We start from the raw sequence: 20,417 nt of genomic DNA on the forward strand, positions 1-20,417 counted from the left end.
CTGCTGTCTAATAAAGGTTGTGTTGTGTTCACCTCGCAGCCTTTGGCTCCAAAGCAGCCCTGGCAGATGACTTGCTTTTACAAAACTGCTTATCTTCACAAAGCTTGCAGGGATGAGCCGGCTCCTGCCTCTTAGAGCTGAGCTGCAACTGGCAGAAGGGCTCCCTCTATTAGGGAGAGACTGAAAGATGGTGCAGTTGTATACACCCAGTTTCTTTAGGAAATGCAGCTAAAATGGCAGCACCGAAGCAAACATCTCTCCTGCAGGGCTGAGAAAGAGGTGTAGTTCATCCTGGAAAGCTGCCGAACTCCCTGTGTGGTTGTGGCAGTTATTTCTAATAGGTAGGCAGGAATAGCCCGTAGCACGGGCTGTTAGTAGCACAGGCATGCCGGGGCTTTTGTGGCATTGACGGTGATTAAATGTATTTCCTGCTTGCTGCGGATGCTGGTGTGAGAGAGGGTGGAGCTCAGGCACTTCAAAATGCAGGTTTAATTTCCCCATGCTCTCAAGAGGGTCAAAGTCGCTAGAAAACACAGAAGGGAGTGCCAAGGCTTAAATAGATGCTAACATCCTTGGCTCTGCTGCTAGCATATTAAATACATGTGGGCAAGTTATTTTGCTTCTTGGTGCATTAGTTTCCTCCCGTGTATTAAACACAGTTAATGAACCTGGCCTCTCTCGCAGACGGCACTGAAATCTGCAGATGGAGCATGCCACGGCAAGGGTCATGTCATTCTATCAGTGCTGTTAACCAGATCTGTGAAGCAGGGGTCATCTCCAGCCACCTCCTGGCATGGTCCTTCCCACCCTGCACGGGAAAGCATCCATCCCTGGGGCAAGAGCAACCCTGTTCTTCCCACCGTGCTGGCTAATTACAGAGAAGGGTGCTCCTGAAACACAGTAAGGAGTGCCCCACTTGTAATATGAGCAAGTAAAGCTGCAGGAAGCAATCTTCTGGGGGACAGATTAATTAGTGCCCCAGCCAGGCAAATCCCCACTGTGGCTCTGCTGGCTCCTCTGAGTGCTGGTCTAGGTTGTGCCTGCAAATAAAGCAGGCAGCTCAGGGGGAGGATTTTGTTTAAAAGCATGAGGAATGGGGGTCTTGGGGACTGGGGAAGGATGCTTGCAGTATTGTGGTGTCCCTAAGAAGGGTCTGGTGCTGCATCCTCAAATCTCCAATGGGGAATGACCCACGGTCAGTGCTTTGTAGGATCAGGAGGTGTAACCAAGGGACCAGAACTGGGCAGGGCCTTTCCTTTTCTCTCTCCTCCTTTGCATCTTTCAGCTTTATCCGTAGGCATACCCACAAGCTCCTCAGGTGGTTAGGAGGGGTTCTGCTGGTTCCACTGGGCCCATTGTGATTTGTCCTGCAGCCCTCTGTTAGCCAGTGCGGTTCTGTCGCTGTTGCTCTTCCGGAGTGGGAGCAGGGGAATCTCCTCTGCTTGGTGCCAGGAGCAAACCCATGGATCCATGTGGCTGCACACAGCACACAAAAAGGTTCCTTAGAGGAAGTCGGTCTGGGTTTTGGCATCTTCTTGAGAAGAAAGGGGAGAAACTGTTGTATGGTCATTAGTGTCATCATACACTTGATTAGCCCTGGGAAGGGGGTTAGACCTTTGGGTGTTGTGGTGACACTTGGTGTTAATGTGGATGCAGCCCTGATCTGGGAGGAGAAGTGTTGACGCTTGTCTAGAGGGCTACGAAGATGCCACGATACAGAATATGTGGCCTGCTGGCTGGTGTGCAGGGAGAGGGGAAGGAACAACGGGTTGTATCAGGTGGAGAGGGTGAGTTGCCACAGACTTCCCCACTTCTGCTCCATTAGGATATGGTGTATGTGCGGCTTAGGTGGTGTTCAGTCAAACCTGGCCACCCAGTGTTTAAAATGGCAGCAGATGCCACACTTCCTCTGTGATCTTCTGCTTTGCTGTCTCACTGGTGTTGCAGTATCTTGAAATTCTGGAGAAGCAAGTGGTTTTGTCATACTGAAATATCAGTCTGCCCCCGTAGCAGATTGCCTGAGAAGCGGTGATGGGAAATCTTATCAGGAACTTCTTGCTGAATCTTTGAGGACAGTGTCTTATTTTGCATCCCTTTCTTCACAACCTGGTAACCCCTGTTACACTCTGTCACCTCCAGCATACAGAACAGCAGCAGAGCAGGATCTGCAGCGAATGGCAGGACAAAATTGGACCGGGGAGGAGGAGGAGGAATCGATACCAGGAAACATTCAGAGAATTCAGGCATTGACTTTCAGGTGTTGCAAGCACAGCCTGAACGTTTGGCTAGGAGGCAAAGGCACTGGTTAGAAATCTCGCCTGTGGGCAGCAGGAGCAGGTGTCTCAGAGGATCCCTCTCATCTCTGCGTACTGCAGTGCTTGCTCTTGCACTGATGCTCTCCAGATCTCCCTTACCCAAGACCTCCACCAGCTTGCCTGCATCAAGTTTTCTCCTAACTGAGCCTGGCTTGAGTAAATCAGCAGGACCTCACCCCAGCTTGGCTCTGGCCCTCTCCCAAGAAGCCAGCGCTGGTATGGTGATACTGGAGTAGCTCAAGTCTGAGCTGGTAGACTAAATATGTCTGTTCATGCTGCTGGTGAGCCTGTTCTCGGAGTCGAGGCACAGCCCGTGTTGTACTACAACAACAATACCCTTCCTTCTTATCTTTTCCCCTTCCTCCTCCAGAACACCCCACTTCAGACCCAGAGCAGGCTCCGAGTAGCGTTTCTGCACCCTTTTTGGCATGGCAACACTTCCTCCCACTCACCGTGGGTGCAAATCTACCCAGGCAGTGTTGTGGCAGAGGTACCTCAGAGCAGCGCAGATTTCCTTGATTTCATCAGCCTTATGTCTGCGCTTTCTGCAGATGTAAAAGAAATCAGTGCGTGGCAGCCCTGCCGGTACGTTCACGTGGTGTCAAGCGAATGGGTCAGCACATCCTACGACGTTGTTAACTGAGATGCCGCTAACTGAATGTGTGTTTAGCCCGTGTGAAATAAGGATTTGGTTTCTCCATCATCACATCAGTTGGGTTAAAGCCTCCAGCAGTCAAAGCTGACACACTTTGCCCTTACACCAGGAGCGCAGCTGATCAGCGACTGTCCCCTGGCTGATGGATGGTAAATTATCTGCAGTGCACTCGCAGCTTCCAAAACTTGATTGCTTGCAAATGCATCAATTGCTTCTCCATTTCCCTCTGCAAATCTCAAGGGCTCTTCTCACTTTGTAGAAGCTCTAGTTGCTGGGTGACTTGGACTTGAGCCGTGCAATGTAGGAAAGTGAGTGAAGGATTTCTCTGCCGGTGTTCTCAAAGCATGGTTACCGGTGATCCCCTTCCCAGAGCAGCTCTGAGTTTGCTTTCTTCAGTCTCAGGTGTGATGACCCTGTGCTTCAGCCCTCTGGAAGGATCCCCCGCTGCCCATCTGCTTTCTTGGCAGAGCAGAAGATTCAGCTTTGTGCTCTGTTGTGTTTTTACCTTCCACGGGGAAGTGAAAGCACCCAAGGTAGCTGCTGCGCTTCATGGTGTGATGATGAAGCAGAAGCTCTTCAGTATCAGTCACATGCAGGGTCACCACCGGGGTGGAGGGGGTGCCCAGGCACCGTGTTGGTCTTCTTGGCTGCTTAGTTGGAGGAGGGGAGGAGAGAGGTCCAATGCCTCTCTGATTTTTGGGAGCAGATCTCTCAAGTTCCTTTTCATTACCTGGTCCTCAAATACCCTCCTTGTCTGCAGCTGGAGAGGGAGCAGCCCTGCCACTAGCCATCATCTGAAGGGGGTCACAGGAGCAGAAATGAAGCAAAGGGGTGAGATAGAGGAGGAGGAGGGAAATACCTGAGACAGAGCTGTGATGAAGAGGCTGAATCAGGAAAGAAAAAAGTCACAAAGAGGAGTCATGGCATCTGAGTCAAGCTCTTTAAAATGGAGAGGAGGATTTCTACTGTGTTTGGTTGGTTTGAATTGGGCTGCAGTGAGAGCAATCCATTGCATCATTTGAAGACATTGCAAAACTGGGGGTAGCGGTGGGGGGAGATACAGTCTTTGAAAGACAGAAGGGAAACTTCCGGTCTGGAGAGCTTTTTAAGGGTCTGGAAGAGCTGGTCTCACTTCGCCAGGCTGTCAGCACAGCGCCAAGCCCTGGGTCCTGCCCAGAGGTTTCTTCAGGGAGCTCAGTGCGCCTGCGGGAACCTATCTCAAACTGCGGCAGGTAGGAGGGGGGGGGGATGCATCCCTGTGGTGAGGATGGAAGACAGCCATGTGTCATTCTCGAATCTCTTCAGCTGTGGTCATTGTCATGGAAATGTGGACAAAGATTGTAGCAAGGCTGAAGAGAGGGACTGCTGTCTGTGATGCTATTTTGGGCACAGTGGCAGGTTTTGCATCCCAACTGGAGAGAATGAGGTTCCCTCCCTAGATAGTGGATGGCATTTGGGCACTTGACCACCTTAGTCTGCTCTGTGAACTCCTAAGAAGCTGCTGGATTTGATATTATTTTGTGTGTTTCGGGGAGTCCTTTGTGATGGCTGTCTGAACGCACTGTGTATTAACTGCGGCTGATGCTGCATCTATCAGAGGCATGTGTGTCGCCTGAGACAAAGTCCATGGGGGGCTTCTCTATGCCAGCATGTTGGATTTCAAATGTTTCTGCTTTGCTCGTGTGAATCTAGCTTGCATTCTCCTGTAGTGACCCCTCATCAGCTTTCATGCTGCTGCTCATCATTTCCTTCCTAACTCCTGCTGTCAGCTAAACGCATGACCCTGTTTGCCCACGTATCCTAAGCTAGCTTGGGGTGCAGCTGCCGGTGCTGGGAAACACTGCCTATGTGAGCTGGCACACGCAGGACTCAGGAACAACCACAAAACCATGGGTGAAATGCAAAGAGAAAATCTGTTTTCATTCCCTCGCCAACCGGGGGATCCCTGAAGCAGCAGCCGGGCAGAGGCACACAAGCGGGGATGCTCGGTCCATGGTAGAGCATCACCAAACCTGCTGTTTTCGCCTGTGTTTCAGGGATTCACGCAGGCGTAGCTTACCACTGTGCTTTGATCTTTTCCGTAGCAGGGCAAGAATCTCAGGCATGTTCGATAGGGTGCCTCTAAGTCTATCACAGGCCTATGTTATCTAAACACAGATGTTCTACTTGCCCAACGCATGAGGCTAAACAACAATTAGTATGATCTATGTGTTTTTCTACATCCCAGCTGCAGGTCACTTGAGTGTGTTTATGATCCTCCTCTCCAATCTTCTGTTGTTTTCCCACACTGCCAAAACAAGTAGGTTAGGAACCTGAGGGGGATGTTTGGTGTCCAAATCCTCTTGATTGCCAAAGGAAGGTGGGTGCCAAACTCTTGTAAGTCTCCTTCAACCTTTCTTCCCTTGTTCCTGAATCTTGCAGTAACCCCATGGATGCACAGGTGTCACCGAAATCTGGGAATAAACCTCGTCACACCAATGTAGTGTTAAAAGGCAGGCATTCTTTATTGCAGCGCTGGATGCACGGGGGATAGCTCCACCCAATGTGCATGCCAGGTGATTACCAACACACAGGTTATATAGAATCAAAATATACATATTCATCGTTTTTCTCAGAAAAGACAGTCCTATGATAATAATTTCCTAGAGTTCATTTCCATATTCTCCTCCCCGTCACGCATGCTCAGTGATTTGAGTCAGTGGTCCTCAAGGGATCTGGTGGTCATCGGTGGTCACGCACCCGTGTCCGCTGGGTAACCCTCTTCTTACGGGCATGCGCAGTATCATTGTTGTGCATGCATCTGTCCATAACAACTTACTTCGTAAGATTAATATCCCCAGGCTATTGTCCGATTGGGTGGGGACTGTACATGGAACGTAGCAGCATTGTACATTGCCGTGGTCAGTTAGCTTCATTACCTATTACCTTGGTTACAAACCAATTATTCCAAACTAATCATTCTATAGTTTCTGTCTCACGGCCCCTATCCCCCGGTTACACAGGGAGAGCCAAGGCTCGATTCTGTCCAACCCAGGGCCACAGCTGTGTGTGCCCGAGCGCTTTTCTTGGCCCTTCTCTGCCTCAGTTTCCCCATCTGGAAAGCAGTGGGGGGAAGATAACGCTTGCTTCCTTTGATCTGTACAGCTGCAACTTCTCATACAGCATGGGGGTTCAGGCTTTGGTGAGCAGTGTTGCTCTGTCTGGAAATTATGTCACCTGGAAGGTTTAAGATTAATTTTGCTCCGTCCCAGCGGTTCCTTGCTGCGTGCTCATGCCATGGGCCCGCTGGTGCAGCAGTCTGTTGTACTGCAGGTCAGCTGCTCACGAGAAGCTCTGTGGTAGAGCAGCAACAACAGGTATGCCTCACAGGATCGGAGCAGGGAGTTGAAAACAGGGTCCACCAACAGACCCCAGCAAGAGAACAGGATGAGTGGGGCCCAGTATCCAGCCAGGAGGAGATGGGACTGGAGACAGCTACCTACAGAATAGATCTGAGGTCCACCTTGGAGATAAGTAAACCTACAAGATAGCTCTGATAAGGACTGGGCTCCTTAAATGTAGCTGCTGGACCAGTAGGCAAAGTGTTCATGGGTGGGGGTGCCAGGATTAATCCCTGTTCTTATATTCAGGGCGCCATACACTGCTGAATTATCTCTGGTTTGTTAATGATTGATTTGTGCTGTTGAACTTGTCCATTTTTCTTTTCTCTCTCCAGCACCCCAAACCTGACAGTCAAGATGCCCAAACCCAGCAAAGTGAACCAGGCCCTGGCAGGTAAGGATCCTGCTCTGCTTTACCCACTCTGTCCCTAGGGTTACGTGAGCAAGCGGTTTACCGTTCTATGGCACTTACTTTCCTTTGTTAGTTTTTAGGAAGAGCCTGAAATGTCACTGGCATTTAGAGGTTTAGGCTTGATGACTTTTCAGAAAGGCAAAGAGGGCAAATTTGGGGGAGAATGGGATGGTCAAACCTTAATAACTGTTTTTCTCATCAGTGCTGGTCCTGAGGCTCTCAAAATGAGTGGGTTTATGTGAGGGTTGGGTATTCATCTTCTCTCCGTAGGTGTGGATGAGCAAGTAGCTGGGGGGGAACACGTGGATCAAGCTCAGTGCTAGCTGAGTGACTTGCTACTTAAAGTCAAAGGGGAAGAGTGGTGTGAGATAGTGTGTGGTTTTTAATCTAGGTTTTTTTAATGTGGCTTTATTACAAAAACTCAGGTGGTCTTTAGCTTAAAAAAAAATGATTGTGATGCCACGTCTTGGGGAAAAGAGGGGACAGAAGTTGAATCAGACATTGTTTTCTGTGGCAGCAGAATACAGGTTTGCTTGTTATCATCCAAACCTGTGAATACAATACCAAATATACCCGAGGAGCGTGTCTGGGAGGGATGAAAGCACCAGTTTTCAATGCTCCTTTTCAGAGTAGATTTGCCTGTTAAACATGAAATGGCGTTGCCTTGAAAATGACAACTCACGCTTGCAGCTTTCAGTGGGAGCGTTTCCATGCCAAAAACCATCGGCGCGTTTGCTCTGTTTTGACTCAGCCAGTGCCAAACTGCGGGATGCTGGTGTGGTGGTGCCTGGGGAGATGGGTGTTCTGCCGAGAGCAAATGTCGTCTTTGTACTGACACCAACTGTGCACTTGAAATTGTATCGTTTGGTATTTTCTGGGTTTTTCTGTACCCATTTCAGACACTACAGAATATCTGTTAACCCTCTCCTTCCTCTGGCTGTTGTCCGTGCATGGTTTGTTGAAGTTATTAGCTCCTTGAACACTGAAATTTGTTCTTGAGCAAGTGGAGACAATTATGTTCTCAGTCTTAGAGAAAATGGTTACCACTTTATTCCGGGAAAGGTGATGGTGCTTGGTCTCTTCCCAAGCATCAGGCTTTACCCTGCCTAAAAATGATCCCAGGATTGATGTTTTCAGTCATCTAATGTTATCACCATCGTGAAAACTGTGCCTTGCATGTCTCTGTAGCCAAATGAGCGCTGTGTAAAGACTGAGTGTCCTCTGACAGCATGCAGCCATCTGTCTCTCGATTAGCAAATCAGTCTTTGTGGAAATGAGGTGTAAAGTCAAGCTCAGACCTCGTCTAGGTGGATGACCTGAGCAGAATGACTCCTCTTGCTTATAAAAGCTCTGAATTTCATCCCCTGGCTATTAGCACTGACTGTGTAATTAGGTGTTTAATCACATAAAGGTAAATACAGCAAAGAACTGAAGAGCCCTGGTGAATCCAGGCTGTGTTAATGTTGACTGTGATCTCATACTACACGTGCAAGTCATCCACTGTTAATTTGGAAGAGGTGAATACTCATGATCCATTTATACCTTGTAGTGCCACCTTTAGGTATAAAAGGCTGCAGGAGAGCTCAGTAGAATAAGCCATTTATCACCATTTAATAAAATAGAATGGAAAGGTTAAGCATGTAATTGATACCTCTGTTGTTGGAGGCTGGGGTTGCAAAAGAGGGAATAATTATTCATTTTAATAGCCTTTACCTCTCCACGAGGCAGCTAGCAAGAGGCACGCTAAGTTGCAGAAGCAGCTCCCTGGGGCCAGCGTCTCTGTCAGATCTAGGGTTTCATAGGACACGGCTTTGATTGGTGCCGTGCTGCCTTCTGCAAAGTGTGACAGACCTCAGAGGTGCAGGGAGGAGAAAAATCTGAATTTGAGTCTGTCCTTAAAATCACATAGAAGCAGAGGAAAAATCTAGACAAGTTAATTAGCAAACAAAAGGAAAATAAATCTCTGGGAATATTTCTGGTAAAAAGAAGCAGTGGAGTTCTGGTAAAAAGGCCAAATTTTATCAAAACGTTAATTGGCTGGGTCTTCAGGGACACCTTCTTCCCCTCTACGCTTTGCTCTCTGTTTCTGGAACCTCTTCTGGGAAGTGGTATTTTGTTCATATTTAAAATCCTGCAGATGGTGTTTGAGTTACTTATTATTCAGATTATTCTCTAACACACAGGCTGGGTCCCTTTTGTTCCTCCGGTCTCTGCTGCATGACTGCTTCCTTCAGCATCAGGGGTGGAAAAGCTTGGGACCCAAGGGCTCTGTGATGGATGGGGGAGAAGCCAGTCTCAGATGGGAACTGGAGGAGGTTTTATTCTGGGAAGCATGTCCAGAAGTCTCACAACTCTTAGTCTCCATCTCAGCAGCTTTGGCTCTCGTTTGAAGAGATAAACCCCCTGGATCTTGTGGGTGATGTTGAGAAACGCTGCAGGTGCATCTCTTGGATGCAGAGGGAACTTCTGGTGGATAAACAGGAGATGGGGGATCCTGCGGGCCTGAATGAGAAGCTGGGTTTTGTTTGTGTGATGAGTGCCTGGGGACTTGAGTGAGGAATTTGTAACACTGTCAACCCCACATCTTCTAAAAGCACCACTTGGGATCCCAGAAATCATGAAGCTGACTTTAAAACCATGTTTTGTACAAAAAAAACCCCCTGAAACCAACCATATTTCTTTTTCCTTGCATTCTGCTATTTTAATACTTTAAGGTGCATGTGGAAACTTGTCTTCTAAGCTTTTCCCCTCCCCTGAGTATTTGGTTAGTATGGTGAAATTCCAGGACAGAGGTCTAAGCAAACTGTTGAGCCTCAGTGTTGGTGTTTAAGGATCAGCTGGACTAACTTCTCTTGGGAATAATGGACTTTAGCTGGTGTGCCTTGGGGCTGGGGAGTGGACTAGGTGGTTGTATGAAAGCCCTTCTAAAACTATTTTTAAGATGAAGGCTGGAAACGAGCTTTTTGTTAAATGAAACCGAGTGTTTCTCATTTGCATGATTCCTAGAGCTGGGGCATTTGGGAACATACTAACCATAATTTGCTGGTGGATGTAATCGTACAAATTAGCAATGCTTTTCTGAGATCTCACGTTATTTGAAGGTAAGCATTGCCCTTTCCCCTCTACCTGCTTAAATCCAGGACTGGAACCAAAGACATACCAGTCAGGTCTGTGCAAATACAGATCAGTAGTCGGAGCCGGTGACTGAAGGGTACGTGAGCAAGCGTGTGGTCAATGCTCGTTACATTACGTAAGGTGTTTTTCCCATGCTCAGCTTCTGCACAGGATATTACAAAAGACCTTTATTTACATGGCAGGCTGAGGAAAAGCTGGTGGATGTTGTCATAGCTTCAGTGAAAATAATTTTACCCCAGGGATTCAGTAATGTACTTCTGGCCAAATAGATGCTTTGAGTAAGAGAAAACTTCTCTGCATATGGTTATTGCACGCGTTCACGGGATCGGATCAGATACCAAAGGATGCTTTGCAAGGCTTTCTGTCTCTTCCCTCCTGCAGCCCTTGCAGGGAAGAAACCCAGTGGCCAATGGAAAGTGTGAACATATTAAATGATATTTTTCAAGCTCCTGGGGCAGCTAACGAGCAGCAGGAACTCTTGCAGGAACTCATGGGTGTTCAAAACAGCCTTGGTCTGGGCAAGCTTATCTTGTTGCAGCTTGGCCCTTGTGTCTCCGGTGGTCTCTTGTGGTCCAGGGCCAAATGTGCTCCTGACTTAACTCCACAACGAGTTTGAATTCAAATTGCTGTGTCAACAGGTCAGAATTGGAGAATCGATCTGCAGATGTGATGTGCGTGTGTGTATTGTTGTGGCACTTTGTATGAACACACACTCCCACGTTAGGCTTGGATCACAGGAGATCTCTTAGTGGGGACTCTTGTCACCAGACTTGTGGGAGGATTGTGACATGCTGAGGTTTCCAGTATTGTGTTAGAAATTTAAAGGAAGCCTTGCTGCTGGGTTTTGAGATGAGCCAGAGGAGCAACGTAACACCAGAACATCCTCTTTCTGAATGCTTTCTTGATTTGAATCTGTGGAAGATGATTCACTGTGTGTCTCTTCGAAGGCAGCAGAAGGTAAAAGTGGAAAATTACCTTTTCTTGGCCAGTTTAAGATTGTCCACAGAGAGAACATTTGGTTGGGGTAGTTCTCCTGGTCCCACATTTACCCTGTGCTGTATGTCTGCATGGAGTTGTAGATGTGTTTGCAGCTCATAAAATGAAAGCGAAAGTTCCTGGAATAAATGTTTATTTTCCTTGTGATGATTCATGCCGCTGGCAGGCAGTTTTGGATATGTTATTACAGAGGGGGGCTGTGTTAGGGGGTAACTGAACTCAGCTGAGGTTCTGTGGCTCGTGCTCTTCACTTGGTCTGATTTTTGAAGGCAACATTTTGTCCTCCGACATCAAGACTCTGAAGTTGGTTGTTCAGCCTCTGCTTCTGTCGTGTTCTTGGGTTTTTTTTTAAATGGGCTCTGCATGTTAATGTTAGCAAGACGGTATTGATCTCTTAAGAAGAAAGCATTAATTTTGCATTTGCCTATCAGTCAGCTGTGCGTAGGTGGCGATAATCCCTGTTAGTCTTTGGACTTGCTTTTCAAATGTCAGTCTCTGCAGTCAGTGTGATTGCACCACTTAGAAGCAGATTTTTTTTGGAGACAACTTTACTGTTTCCTTTTCTGCACCAATTCTGGGGAACTGCATTTCACAGCCTCGGTGGGGTCAGGTTGCCAGGATCTCCCCCAGCCATGGGGAGGTCCAGCGTCTTGCCTGTTTCTCAAGAATATTGTTCCTCCAGGTTCTCTAATCACGAGTTGGTACTGCTTCTCTGGGAATACCTCTGACTGTCCTTTAACCTGCTGAAAGGGGGAAAGCACCTGCCCGGTGTGCATACAGGCATCAGCTTTGATGCTGGCGCTGGGCATCGGGTGTTCAGTTGTACTCACTCATTCAAAAACAAGTAGCTCTTGTTATGGGAACATTTAAGCTCTTCCTTGAGGCTCCCTGGGAGTAGTGAAGGACTTCTGGCTTAGACTGGGGTTGAGAGCACACAATAGCCTTGCAGTCTTTAGTTCAAGACTTAAAGGAAGTCATTCTAATTGTGAAATTTCTGGATCCGGTGTTGTGAGAGGCCTGCTGGCTTGTCCCGACATCGGGGGCTCTCCTCGGCTGTACCTGCTGGGAACAGCCCGGTGCCCTCAGTAGGGTGAGGGGTACTAACTCAGTGCTTGCGTGCTTTGAAGATCCTCCTCTGGCCCCCCAGCTCCTGGGAACCGGCGGGGCTACACCTCAGATCTAGATCAAGAATGATGGTACCTAATGAGGGTGATCCACGGCTGCCTGGTTTGCTGTTACCTATTTCCATCTGGAAGCACTTGGTCTCACCGTGCACTGGGCAGCCCGGTCTTCTGGCCAGACCAGCACTGGCAAAGGTTCTTGGGGAACCCTGGGGAAATGACTTCATCCGTCTGTGCACCCCTCACCATCTTGTGAAACCCCTTCTGTCTGTCTTGGTCCTTAGATGAGAAAGCTTTAGTAAAAGCGTCCAATTTTGTGTGTCAAGGTTCTGGAATATTTAATGTACTTGGACCTTATGTGAAGGAGGTGCAAAATGGAGTCGGCACTGCGTGGGGGGTAGTTCTGCTCGTGGGGCATTGACACAGGCTGCGCGCAGGGGATTTCTAGTCACAAGGCACCGGTTCTTGACTACTTGTGTGTTTGAGGCAGAAAATAGTCTTACCACTTGCACACAAAGCTGGCTGATGCTTCCTGTCATAACTCAATTTTCAGTCATGTGTGGGCAAAGTACCTCATTTTTGTCCTGAACAAATGTGTTCTTATATCTTCCTTTCCCAACCTGGCTGAATAGAAGCTTGAAAAAAGAAAATCCTTAGAAATCTTAGCTTTGGCTGTGAATTACAGGATGCTGGCAAGAATTCTCATAGCGTTAGGATGTGGTTTTGCATGGTCTACTGTCAGAGGTAACTTTTGGGGAAACGCTGGCTTTTAGAGTGTCTGCTGTTGGTTTGCAACCATAAGCATTTCTTTTTAGTTCTACCGATGTCTGTTGCAGGTGGGAAATCACTTCTTGGGAAAGCAAAGGCAGGTGTTTTCTTGAATGTAGAGTTGAACAGCAATATGCTACCTCAGAAATGTTATGACTTGTAACCAGCCTCTATTTCACAGGCAAACATCACATTAGATCAGCACGATCAGTCCTGTAGCTCTGTGTGCCATTTTTCCCTTCAGGGAATGGCTGTCCTTTTTAATGATTCATTAGCTTTAACAAACTGCATCCCATGAATACAGCTGGCTGGGATGGGGGAGGGTGAGAATTGTATTGCAGCTGGGGGTGCTAGGAAAAACCGGGGTGCAAAGGGAGGGGATGGCGTGGGGTGAGCGGAGAGCTGCCACCGTGGGTCAAACAGGGCTCGTCTGGCAGGGGATTGAGTGGGGCAGCCCCAGCCCTCAGGCAGCCCAGCACTGCCGCGGTGTCTGAAGGCTGCGCTCTGGGGATCAGTTTGGTGCGGTGCCTTTGAAACACATAGCTTTAGGGGGGAGTAGCTGAGCAGGACCTTTAGGGGTTACAGGTGATGCCCCTCGTCCTTCAGGCCCCCAGGGTCAGGGCTGCTTTCAGGGCTCCGTGAGCGGGAGGACTTTGCACCACAGCAGACCAAGGAGCCCTAAAGCCAAGGTGAAGAGGAAGGTTCTGTTCACACACCAGCTCAGAGGGTCACGGGTGAGACTTGTGCCCCTGTTTCCCTGCTGTAATTTGCTGCCTGGGCTCCTCCCTCTGAAAGCCTCTGGATCCTGTCCTTGTGCTGACTCCAACCCCGTTGCCTCTCAGATGTTTTATGTCCTCTGAATCAAGGGCTTGGGTTTTGTTTTATCTTTTTTAATTTTCTTTGAAAGGTTAAAGTTTTTTTTAATGAATGTGTTTCCCCGTTGTTTCCTTCCTGCATGTTGATCTCGTACCCGCTGTAGGCATGACGGCTATTCTGATGTCAGCCGCTGGACTCCCCGTGCACCTCACCTGTGTGCCGCAAGCTGCCAGCACCCATAAAGCCACTAAAAAACACAGCTCAGTTAAGGAGGGGAGGAAAGTGTCCAAGAAAGGTAGTTCCTGCTCAAACTCTGATATTTGCTTCCATCTCCTTCTCTTTATCTCTCTGCACTTGTTCTGCCTCCCTCCTTTCCTCTTGTCTCTCCCCCCACCCTCTTGACTCTTCTGATTTGACTGATGATCGTCCCACCAAGGGGAGAAGCAGGGCATATCTCCTCTTGCCTGCACGGTCTCTGACAGACTGTAAAATGAGATGATAAAGCAGCCCCCATCCTATGGTAGCTCTGCATGTTTCCACCAGTCATTAAAGCTGGAGCAGCCCAGTTCTCTGCATGTCAGAGACTTCTGCAGCCTCCCTCTTGGGGAGCCCTGGGCGTCCGTGTACCCAGGACCTTCTCTGACTCATTGGTGGGACAAGTCTGGGAGCTGAGGGACCATCAAGGAGAGCATTTAATCTATAGGTGCTCTCAAGAGAAGGTCTGCTTGTGAGCCATGCCTGTCACGGTTGAGTCATAAGATGAGAAGGATCTTCCAGACAAGCAGGGCCCTGAGTCATACAGGGCTTTCAAGGTCAAATTGCCACCTCTGTCTGGGGTGGAAGGGAGTGGAGTGGAGCTCTCTCAGGTGGACATGTCCTGGCAGGAAGGGCTGGATTACCCCAGCTCTCCTGCTGAGCTGAGCCATTGCCTTCACTTCTCCATATCTCACTGGCATCCCTCACCGTTGCAGTCTGGGGGCTCCCAGCTTAGAGCCTGGGTCCCATCTGTGTGTAGCAGCCCTGGGACTCTGGGGGGGGTAGGTGTGAATCCAGCCTGTTGTAGCTGTAGAGGTTGTTTGCCAACCCTGGCACAGGTGTCCTGGGGTGGTCAACCACCACCAAACCCAAGGTGCTTCCCCCTTCAGATAAGCAAAAGGGGGACAAGAGGCGGGCGGCTGTTCAACATGGGGATGCTTGTGTTAAGAAAGAGGGAAGAGCCCTGAGGTTGAGGGGAAGAGGCAGCTGGCTGTCTTGGGAGTTTGTTGGTGCCAGGGTCTCTCTCTTTGGATTCGGTGCTTGCAGTGAGGAGACTTGATGGGGAAGTGAGGTCCAAACCTGTCCAAAGGAGGCAGGAAGGGTGGTAGAAGAAAAATAGAAATTAAATGCAAGGGGAGGCATCGTGTGGAAATGCATTATGGAGGGAGCTGGGAGGAGGAGATGCAAACGGCGAGAAGGAGGGAGAGAGCAAATGTGGAGTAGGATGTGTGATAGAGGGGGAGGAGAAAGCAGGGGCGGCAGGAGAAGCAGTGAAGAACAGGAGCAGCGAAGGAAAATGGGAGGTGAAGGAGAAGAGCCGAGCGGAGGTGGGTGGCAGAGAGGCTGGATGAGGATCTCGCTCTGCAGAGCCAGCTGGCAAGGCGGCAGGGTAACGCTGGCTCCTGGCACTTCACTCCCGGCACGGGCGGCATCCATGCAGCCCTCCGCAGCCGAGGATAAGGGCTGGATGGTGGGGACACCCTGGAAACAGTGCTGAAACACAGCTGTGGAGAGGCCAGGCCCTCCTGCAGAGGCATTGCATTGCTCCTGTTGCTGGAGGAGCCTGAAAAACTGAGGGTCAGGCCTGCCATTGGTGTTGGTCACCTGCTGCTGGTTAATGATGTGAAACTAGCTGTATTTAGGGCAAGCTGTGGACACAAATGCACAGCCCTGCTCCTCTGCAGTGCAGCTGGCTGCCAGCTTCTTGGTGGTGTCTGTTGGTAGCAGCACGCTCACAGCACCCAGCCCCTCCTCAGTGTGGAGGAGATGCAGGTGGAAGCGACCGAGGTGCTTGCAAGAGTGTGATGTTAATAGGAGGATACGTCTTGCAACTGCTGAGCAGGGTGGGGAGAGCCACAACGCAGAGCATGAAGCGGGGTGGCTGGGGAGGATGGGGTGTGGGCCGGGGGGCCAGCGCAGCACACACCGTGTTAGGGACCCGCCGGGGGAGCAGAGGGGTGGCTGTAGCCGTGCCGGGTGTTACACACCCCATCACCAAGGCCTCTCTTCCTGAGTGACATGCTAGTTCGTCAGCATTTGGCGCAGCACCCGGGAGCACAGGCAGCCGCAGCTTGGCCAGAGGCTGGGTGTGCTGGGGCAGGGCTGGCATCGCCCCTGAGAGCCGGGCTGCCGCCTCCCTGCCAGCTCACCAATGCCACCTGCTGGGACCAGGACACCTCCGGCCTGGGGAGCAGAGACCAGAGGAGCAGAGAGGGGACACGAGCAGGAGGGATGGGACAGTGTTGGCGGCAGGGGCACCAAGCAGCTCCTCCTCCTATCTGGCACGGCAGGATTTGTCCCAGCCGTCCTCGTCCTGCTCAGGACGTGCTGCAGAGAAGACGCTTTGCCAGCTCTGCCCTTTCCAACCTGTGAGAAGGGGTGCCTTGCTCTGTTTTAGTTTCCTAAAATCCCCCCTCTCGCTTTAGAAAGCAAGATCCCCTTTGCTGGGGGCAGGGATGCCAGTCCTGCAGGTTGCATGACTCCCAGGATGAAGAGGGTGCTCAGTCCCTTCTAGGAACAAGCTGTGTTTGTACAGCACCCCGCCAGGCTTAGGAACATTGTCCTGCAGTGAAAGTACTGAGCCTGACTTTTGGCCAGACTGTTCTCTTTCCTTTTACAGACCCTGAAGCTGCCAACAGGCAGAGATGGACCTGTTTTGTGCCCTGAATTTCTGCATCACGTGCCCGTTCCCCTCCCACACCCCTCCAGGTTTTTCCATCACAGAAAGCTCTAGCAAGAGCTGTGCGTCCAGGAGGCGGCCGTCGGTGTGCTGAATACAGCCAGCTGGCGCCAAAATAGGTGGCGGTGGGTGCAGCCTACCCCTGTGAGCCCCTTCTCGCTCCCTCCTGCTGCTGCAAGCCCTGGCCCCACGCAGGTTGAGGCGACATTGATAGAATTGCAGCCAACTCGGCAAATAGCTGGGTTATGTTAAACGAAGGCACTAATTAGTCAGGACTCATTAACATTGTTGCTGTTCTGGCAATGATGTCTCTGGTGCAGATGAGTGCTGCGCTGTGGGTGCTGCAGGTCTCGGGGAAGCCGTGGTCTCCGGGCAGGCACTGCGCTGTCGGTGCTGGCACATAGCCTGGCAGCATCTGCCGTCCTGATGGCTCGACACTGCCTTCCCACCGGCCGGCACGGCACTGCGCTTCCGCGGGCTGCTGCAGCCGCTGCCTTGCACCAACGCCTCTGGCTGCACGCTTGGGGTGGGCTGACACCCCGCCAGCTGTCCGGGAGGGAGGACAGCAGCTTGTCCGGCTTTCCCCAGGCACTTTCTGCTGCTCAGGAGTGGAGCCAGCTGCCGCAGGGCTCCTCTGCCTTGTTACCCTCTCGGCTGATGGGATCACCGTCTGCTTTTCCCATGGCTTGGAGTTTTCCCTGTGTGTCCCCTCTGGGATGGGCAGTGCCATGCGGAGTGCTGTGGTACGGATGGAGAGGAGATGAGCATGCTTGTCCTTCCCTGATGAGCAGGATGGAATCTGGCTAGGCGAGGGGCATAGTCCCAGCTGACTCTGACTGCTCCCCTTATGTCCATCCATCCGCAGCTGGGACTGCGCACCGTGCCTGTGGGATGGGTGGGACTAGGGAGCCCATCGGAGTCGGGGGAGCTTGCTGTTCCCGTGGGGGACCATCTGCTAAAGGAGATGGGCTGCAAGAACAGGGGCGCTCTGTCACAACCAGAGCAGCCTGGTCTCTTGGTTAGCCTGCCGAAATGCGAAATGTGGAGAAACCCGGTTTTAACACCAAATCTCCTCTCATCTTCCTGATCTCTGGACAGCCCTCTTGGGGTTTGAGGCCAGTAGGTCCAGCCTTTGGAAGTCCAGGGAACAGAGGGCAGAGGTGATCAGAGTTGGGTGACTGTCCATGACAATAACTAGAAACAACCTGTGTCTGGCCTGCGTAGGGTATCAAAAAAAAGTCTGCTGCTAACCATATGGCTCATTTTGGGATACAGAAGGAGGTATGTTACTGCTGCAAGCATTTGGTTGCCAAGCAAGGATTCAAAACACATCTGTTAAATGTTGCCCATGGAAAACCCTTGCTTCAGCAAGCAACTTATTATCTACAGGGAGGAAGGGGAAGCATTAAAAAAAAATCGTTATTCCTCTCTTTGTAAATGAAAGAATGGTAAACATTCCTTCACATCCCAGATAAATCAATAGCACAGCATTAGGCCAGCTGGTGATAAACAGCATTGGTCAATTCTGCTATTGCATTTTCAATCCACTATTGAATGCTGAAAACTCTGGGGACTGAACAGGCTTTGATGATCCCAAGGGATGGCTAGAACAAAGATTTGGAGGCAAACACTTTTATGGAACAAATGGTCCAGAAAGGAAGTGATTCCTGTGCTGAAGCATACGTGGCTCGTGCCGTGGTGGGTGCTGTGCCTCCCAGACGCCTTCTGGCTCCCCCTCTGCTGCTGGGACATGGACTGCCAGATGTGCTGGTCTGCCCAAGGAAGAACCTCGGGCAAGGAAGGCCGTGTGGGCTTTGCATCTCTTGCTGAAACCAAGTTCTCTGCATCGAAAGGCTTACTTGAGACTGGACGTTCAAGCACTTGCAGCTGGGGACAGATTTCTAAAGCATCCGAGCTCCCAGCCCTTTTTCCAGACAACCTTGGTGGATCTAAATGCATCAGAGCATTATCACAGCAAAGTGACAGGAACAGATCAGAGATGCCGCAATACAAACCCATCAGGTGTAGGTTTCCTAAGGATGGCTGAGGGCTGCATGCCCCTCTTCTGCCTGTCTGATTGCCCCCAGCACCATCCTAATGCAGACTGGTGAGATGCTGTAATGCCACTTGCTTTGCCTGAAGTCCCTGCTGTACCCCACAGGCTTCACAGGAGCTTTCTTGTCCTCACTCTTACCCAGCTCTGCACCAGGATTTTTGTCTCCTTTCATTGATGTGATTTGAATAAGCCTGACCAGTTCTTGGACAAGTCGTCTCTTTCCTTCCTCTTGTAGCAGCTCAGAGAACAAAGTCAACAGCAAGAGAAATGCACAGCAGGGGCTGCAGGGAAGGAGCATCCTCCACCATCCTGAACAAGGTGAATTGCTCCAAAGTTGCTCAGATCTGCTGTGCAGATGGGAGCGAGTGAGCTGGAGCATTCTGCCAAGTACTGGGCAGGCGTTGCTGCTGCTGTCACACACCCTTTGCTCGCTTCCCTCGCTGTCTTCACCACCTCGTCTGCGCATCTTTTTGGCATTGCTTTCTCCAGCCTGCAGCCAGAGGAGACAAGGAAGGTCACTTCCAAAAGAGGGGACTGATCATCCCCTTGCGACTCATTCCTTGCTGGCAGCTCTTGATCTGCTGCATACAAGCAAGATCCCAGCAGAGAGGATTTCTGGACCTGTTTCTCACCTTTGGAAGAGGCAAGGAGCTGTGTTGCCTGTGGGTCTGGTGATGAGGCCTTAAAGCAGCTCCCAGCACTACTGAGCTCTTGGCCTGAGAGCTGGAAGGCTGGGGCTTGCCCAGGCTCCTGTTTGTTTCTTGCTCTTCTTGTGGCAGTTCTTGGAAATGTTTTTTCCAGGGGATTTTGGCATCCCCTGAAGTGGAAAACACATGCTTCTGTTTCTCTTTGGCTTAATGCTTATTTCATCCCGTTAGCACCTTCCTGGCTAAGAGTCTCCAGAGAGTGATCCTTGCAGCCCTGCTCTGCCTGAGAAGTTGGGCATCTCTCCTCCTGCCTGGCACTGGCACGCGGAGGGAGCATCCCTTCACTTCGTGAGCTCCTTCTCTTGTTCTGTGTGCTCAGTCATCCCTTCCTCCTGCTACCGCTGCCAGAAATCATGTGTTTCAGGATGGCCAGGAATCCCCTTATGAAAATAACTCATCTTAATGACTGTGTTTTCATTTAGGAGAGTCCGACTCCCAGTTCATCAGTCTTCCTCAGCTAAACAATTTTCCACCCACGTTAGCGCTCTGCCTCACTCTCTTCTGTTGCCCCGAGCTAGCTTGTCTGCAGTGAAAAGGCGTTTCTTCCCTGGTTGCATCTCGCCCAGCTGCCTGTGCGGCAGGGTGACCTTGTGCTCTCTGTCAAGGGGCCCCCATAGCACTAGCTGCTTGCAGAGCTGGCGTTCCAGGCATACGGATCTGTGCCATCCAGGTCTTTGCCCTTTTAATGATACCTGTGGCATGTGAGCAGTCCTCCCTTTCTGCTTCACCATGTTTGCCTCTACCATGAAAAGCGATTATCCAGAAAATAGCACCCACCCCTTCTTACTGGTGACAGCGACTGCTTTTTGGGGTGGCAGAACAGCTCGGTGCTGGCTCCGGTGTGGCTGTCTCTTCATGCACAGCTTTTTCAATCGCAGAGGCACTCCATCTTCCTTGAAAGCCCAGAAATGGATGGGGAGAAGATGCGTGTTGTGCAGGTGCACCCACAGCTCTGATGCCCGGCAGTTGCACGTGGCGATGCTCTGCAGCCACCTGAGAACGTGGCAGCTTGGAGTAGCAGTCCTGTCTGTGCTAAAGCACAGTTGATGTCCTACAGTGCCTTAGAAACAAGCTTGAGAGCAAAGCTCTTTGGGGCAGTGTTGGAGTACAATTCCTTGCAA

At 50.5% G+C, this 20,417-nt stretch overlaps 1 protein-coding gene across 6 annotated transcripts in view; it reads left to right on the plus strand.

The window, feature by feature from the left end:
* DTX2 (deltex E3 ubiquitin ligase 2) overlaps positions 1–20,417 on the plus strand; it is a 39,665-nt gene that overhangs the window by 15,073 nt on the left and 4,175 nt on the right. For 3 of the 6 annotated variants that reach the window (XM_054847474.1, XM_054847472.1, XM_054847475.1), the window contains exons 4-5: positions 6,686–6,744; positions 13,762–13,893. In XM_054847474.1, coding sequence (XP_054703449.1) covers positions 6,686–6,744; positions 13,762–13,893 — 191 coding nt within the window. The remainder of the gene's footprint in view (positions 1–6,685; positions 6,745–13,761; positions 13,894–20,417) is intronic. The other 3 variants (XM_054847478.1, XM_054847476.1, XM_054847477.1) reach the window with 1 other exon arrangement.

The sequence above is a fragment of the Grus americana genome, chromosome 19 (genome assembly GCF_028858705.1).
Source record: "Grus americana isolate bGruAme1 chromosome 19, bGruAme1.mat, whole genome shotgun sequence".
In the NCBI taxonomy this organism is placed as follows: domain Eukaryota; kingdom Metazoa; phylum Chordata; class Aves; order Gruiformes; family Gruidae; genus Grus; species Grus americana.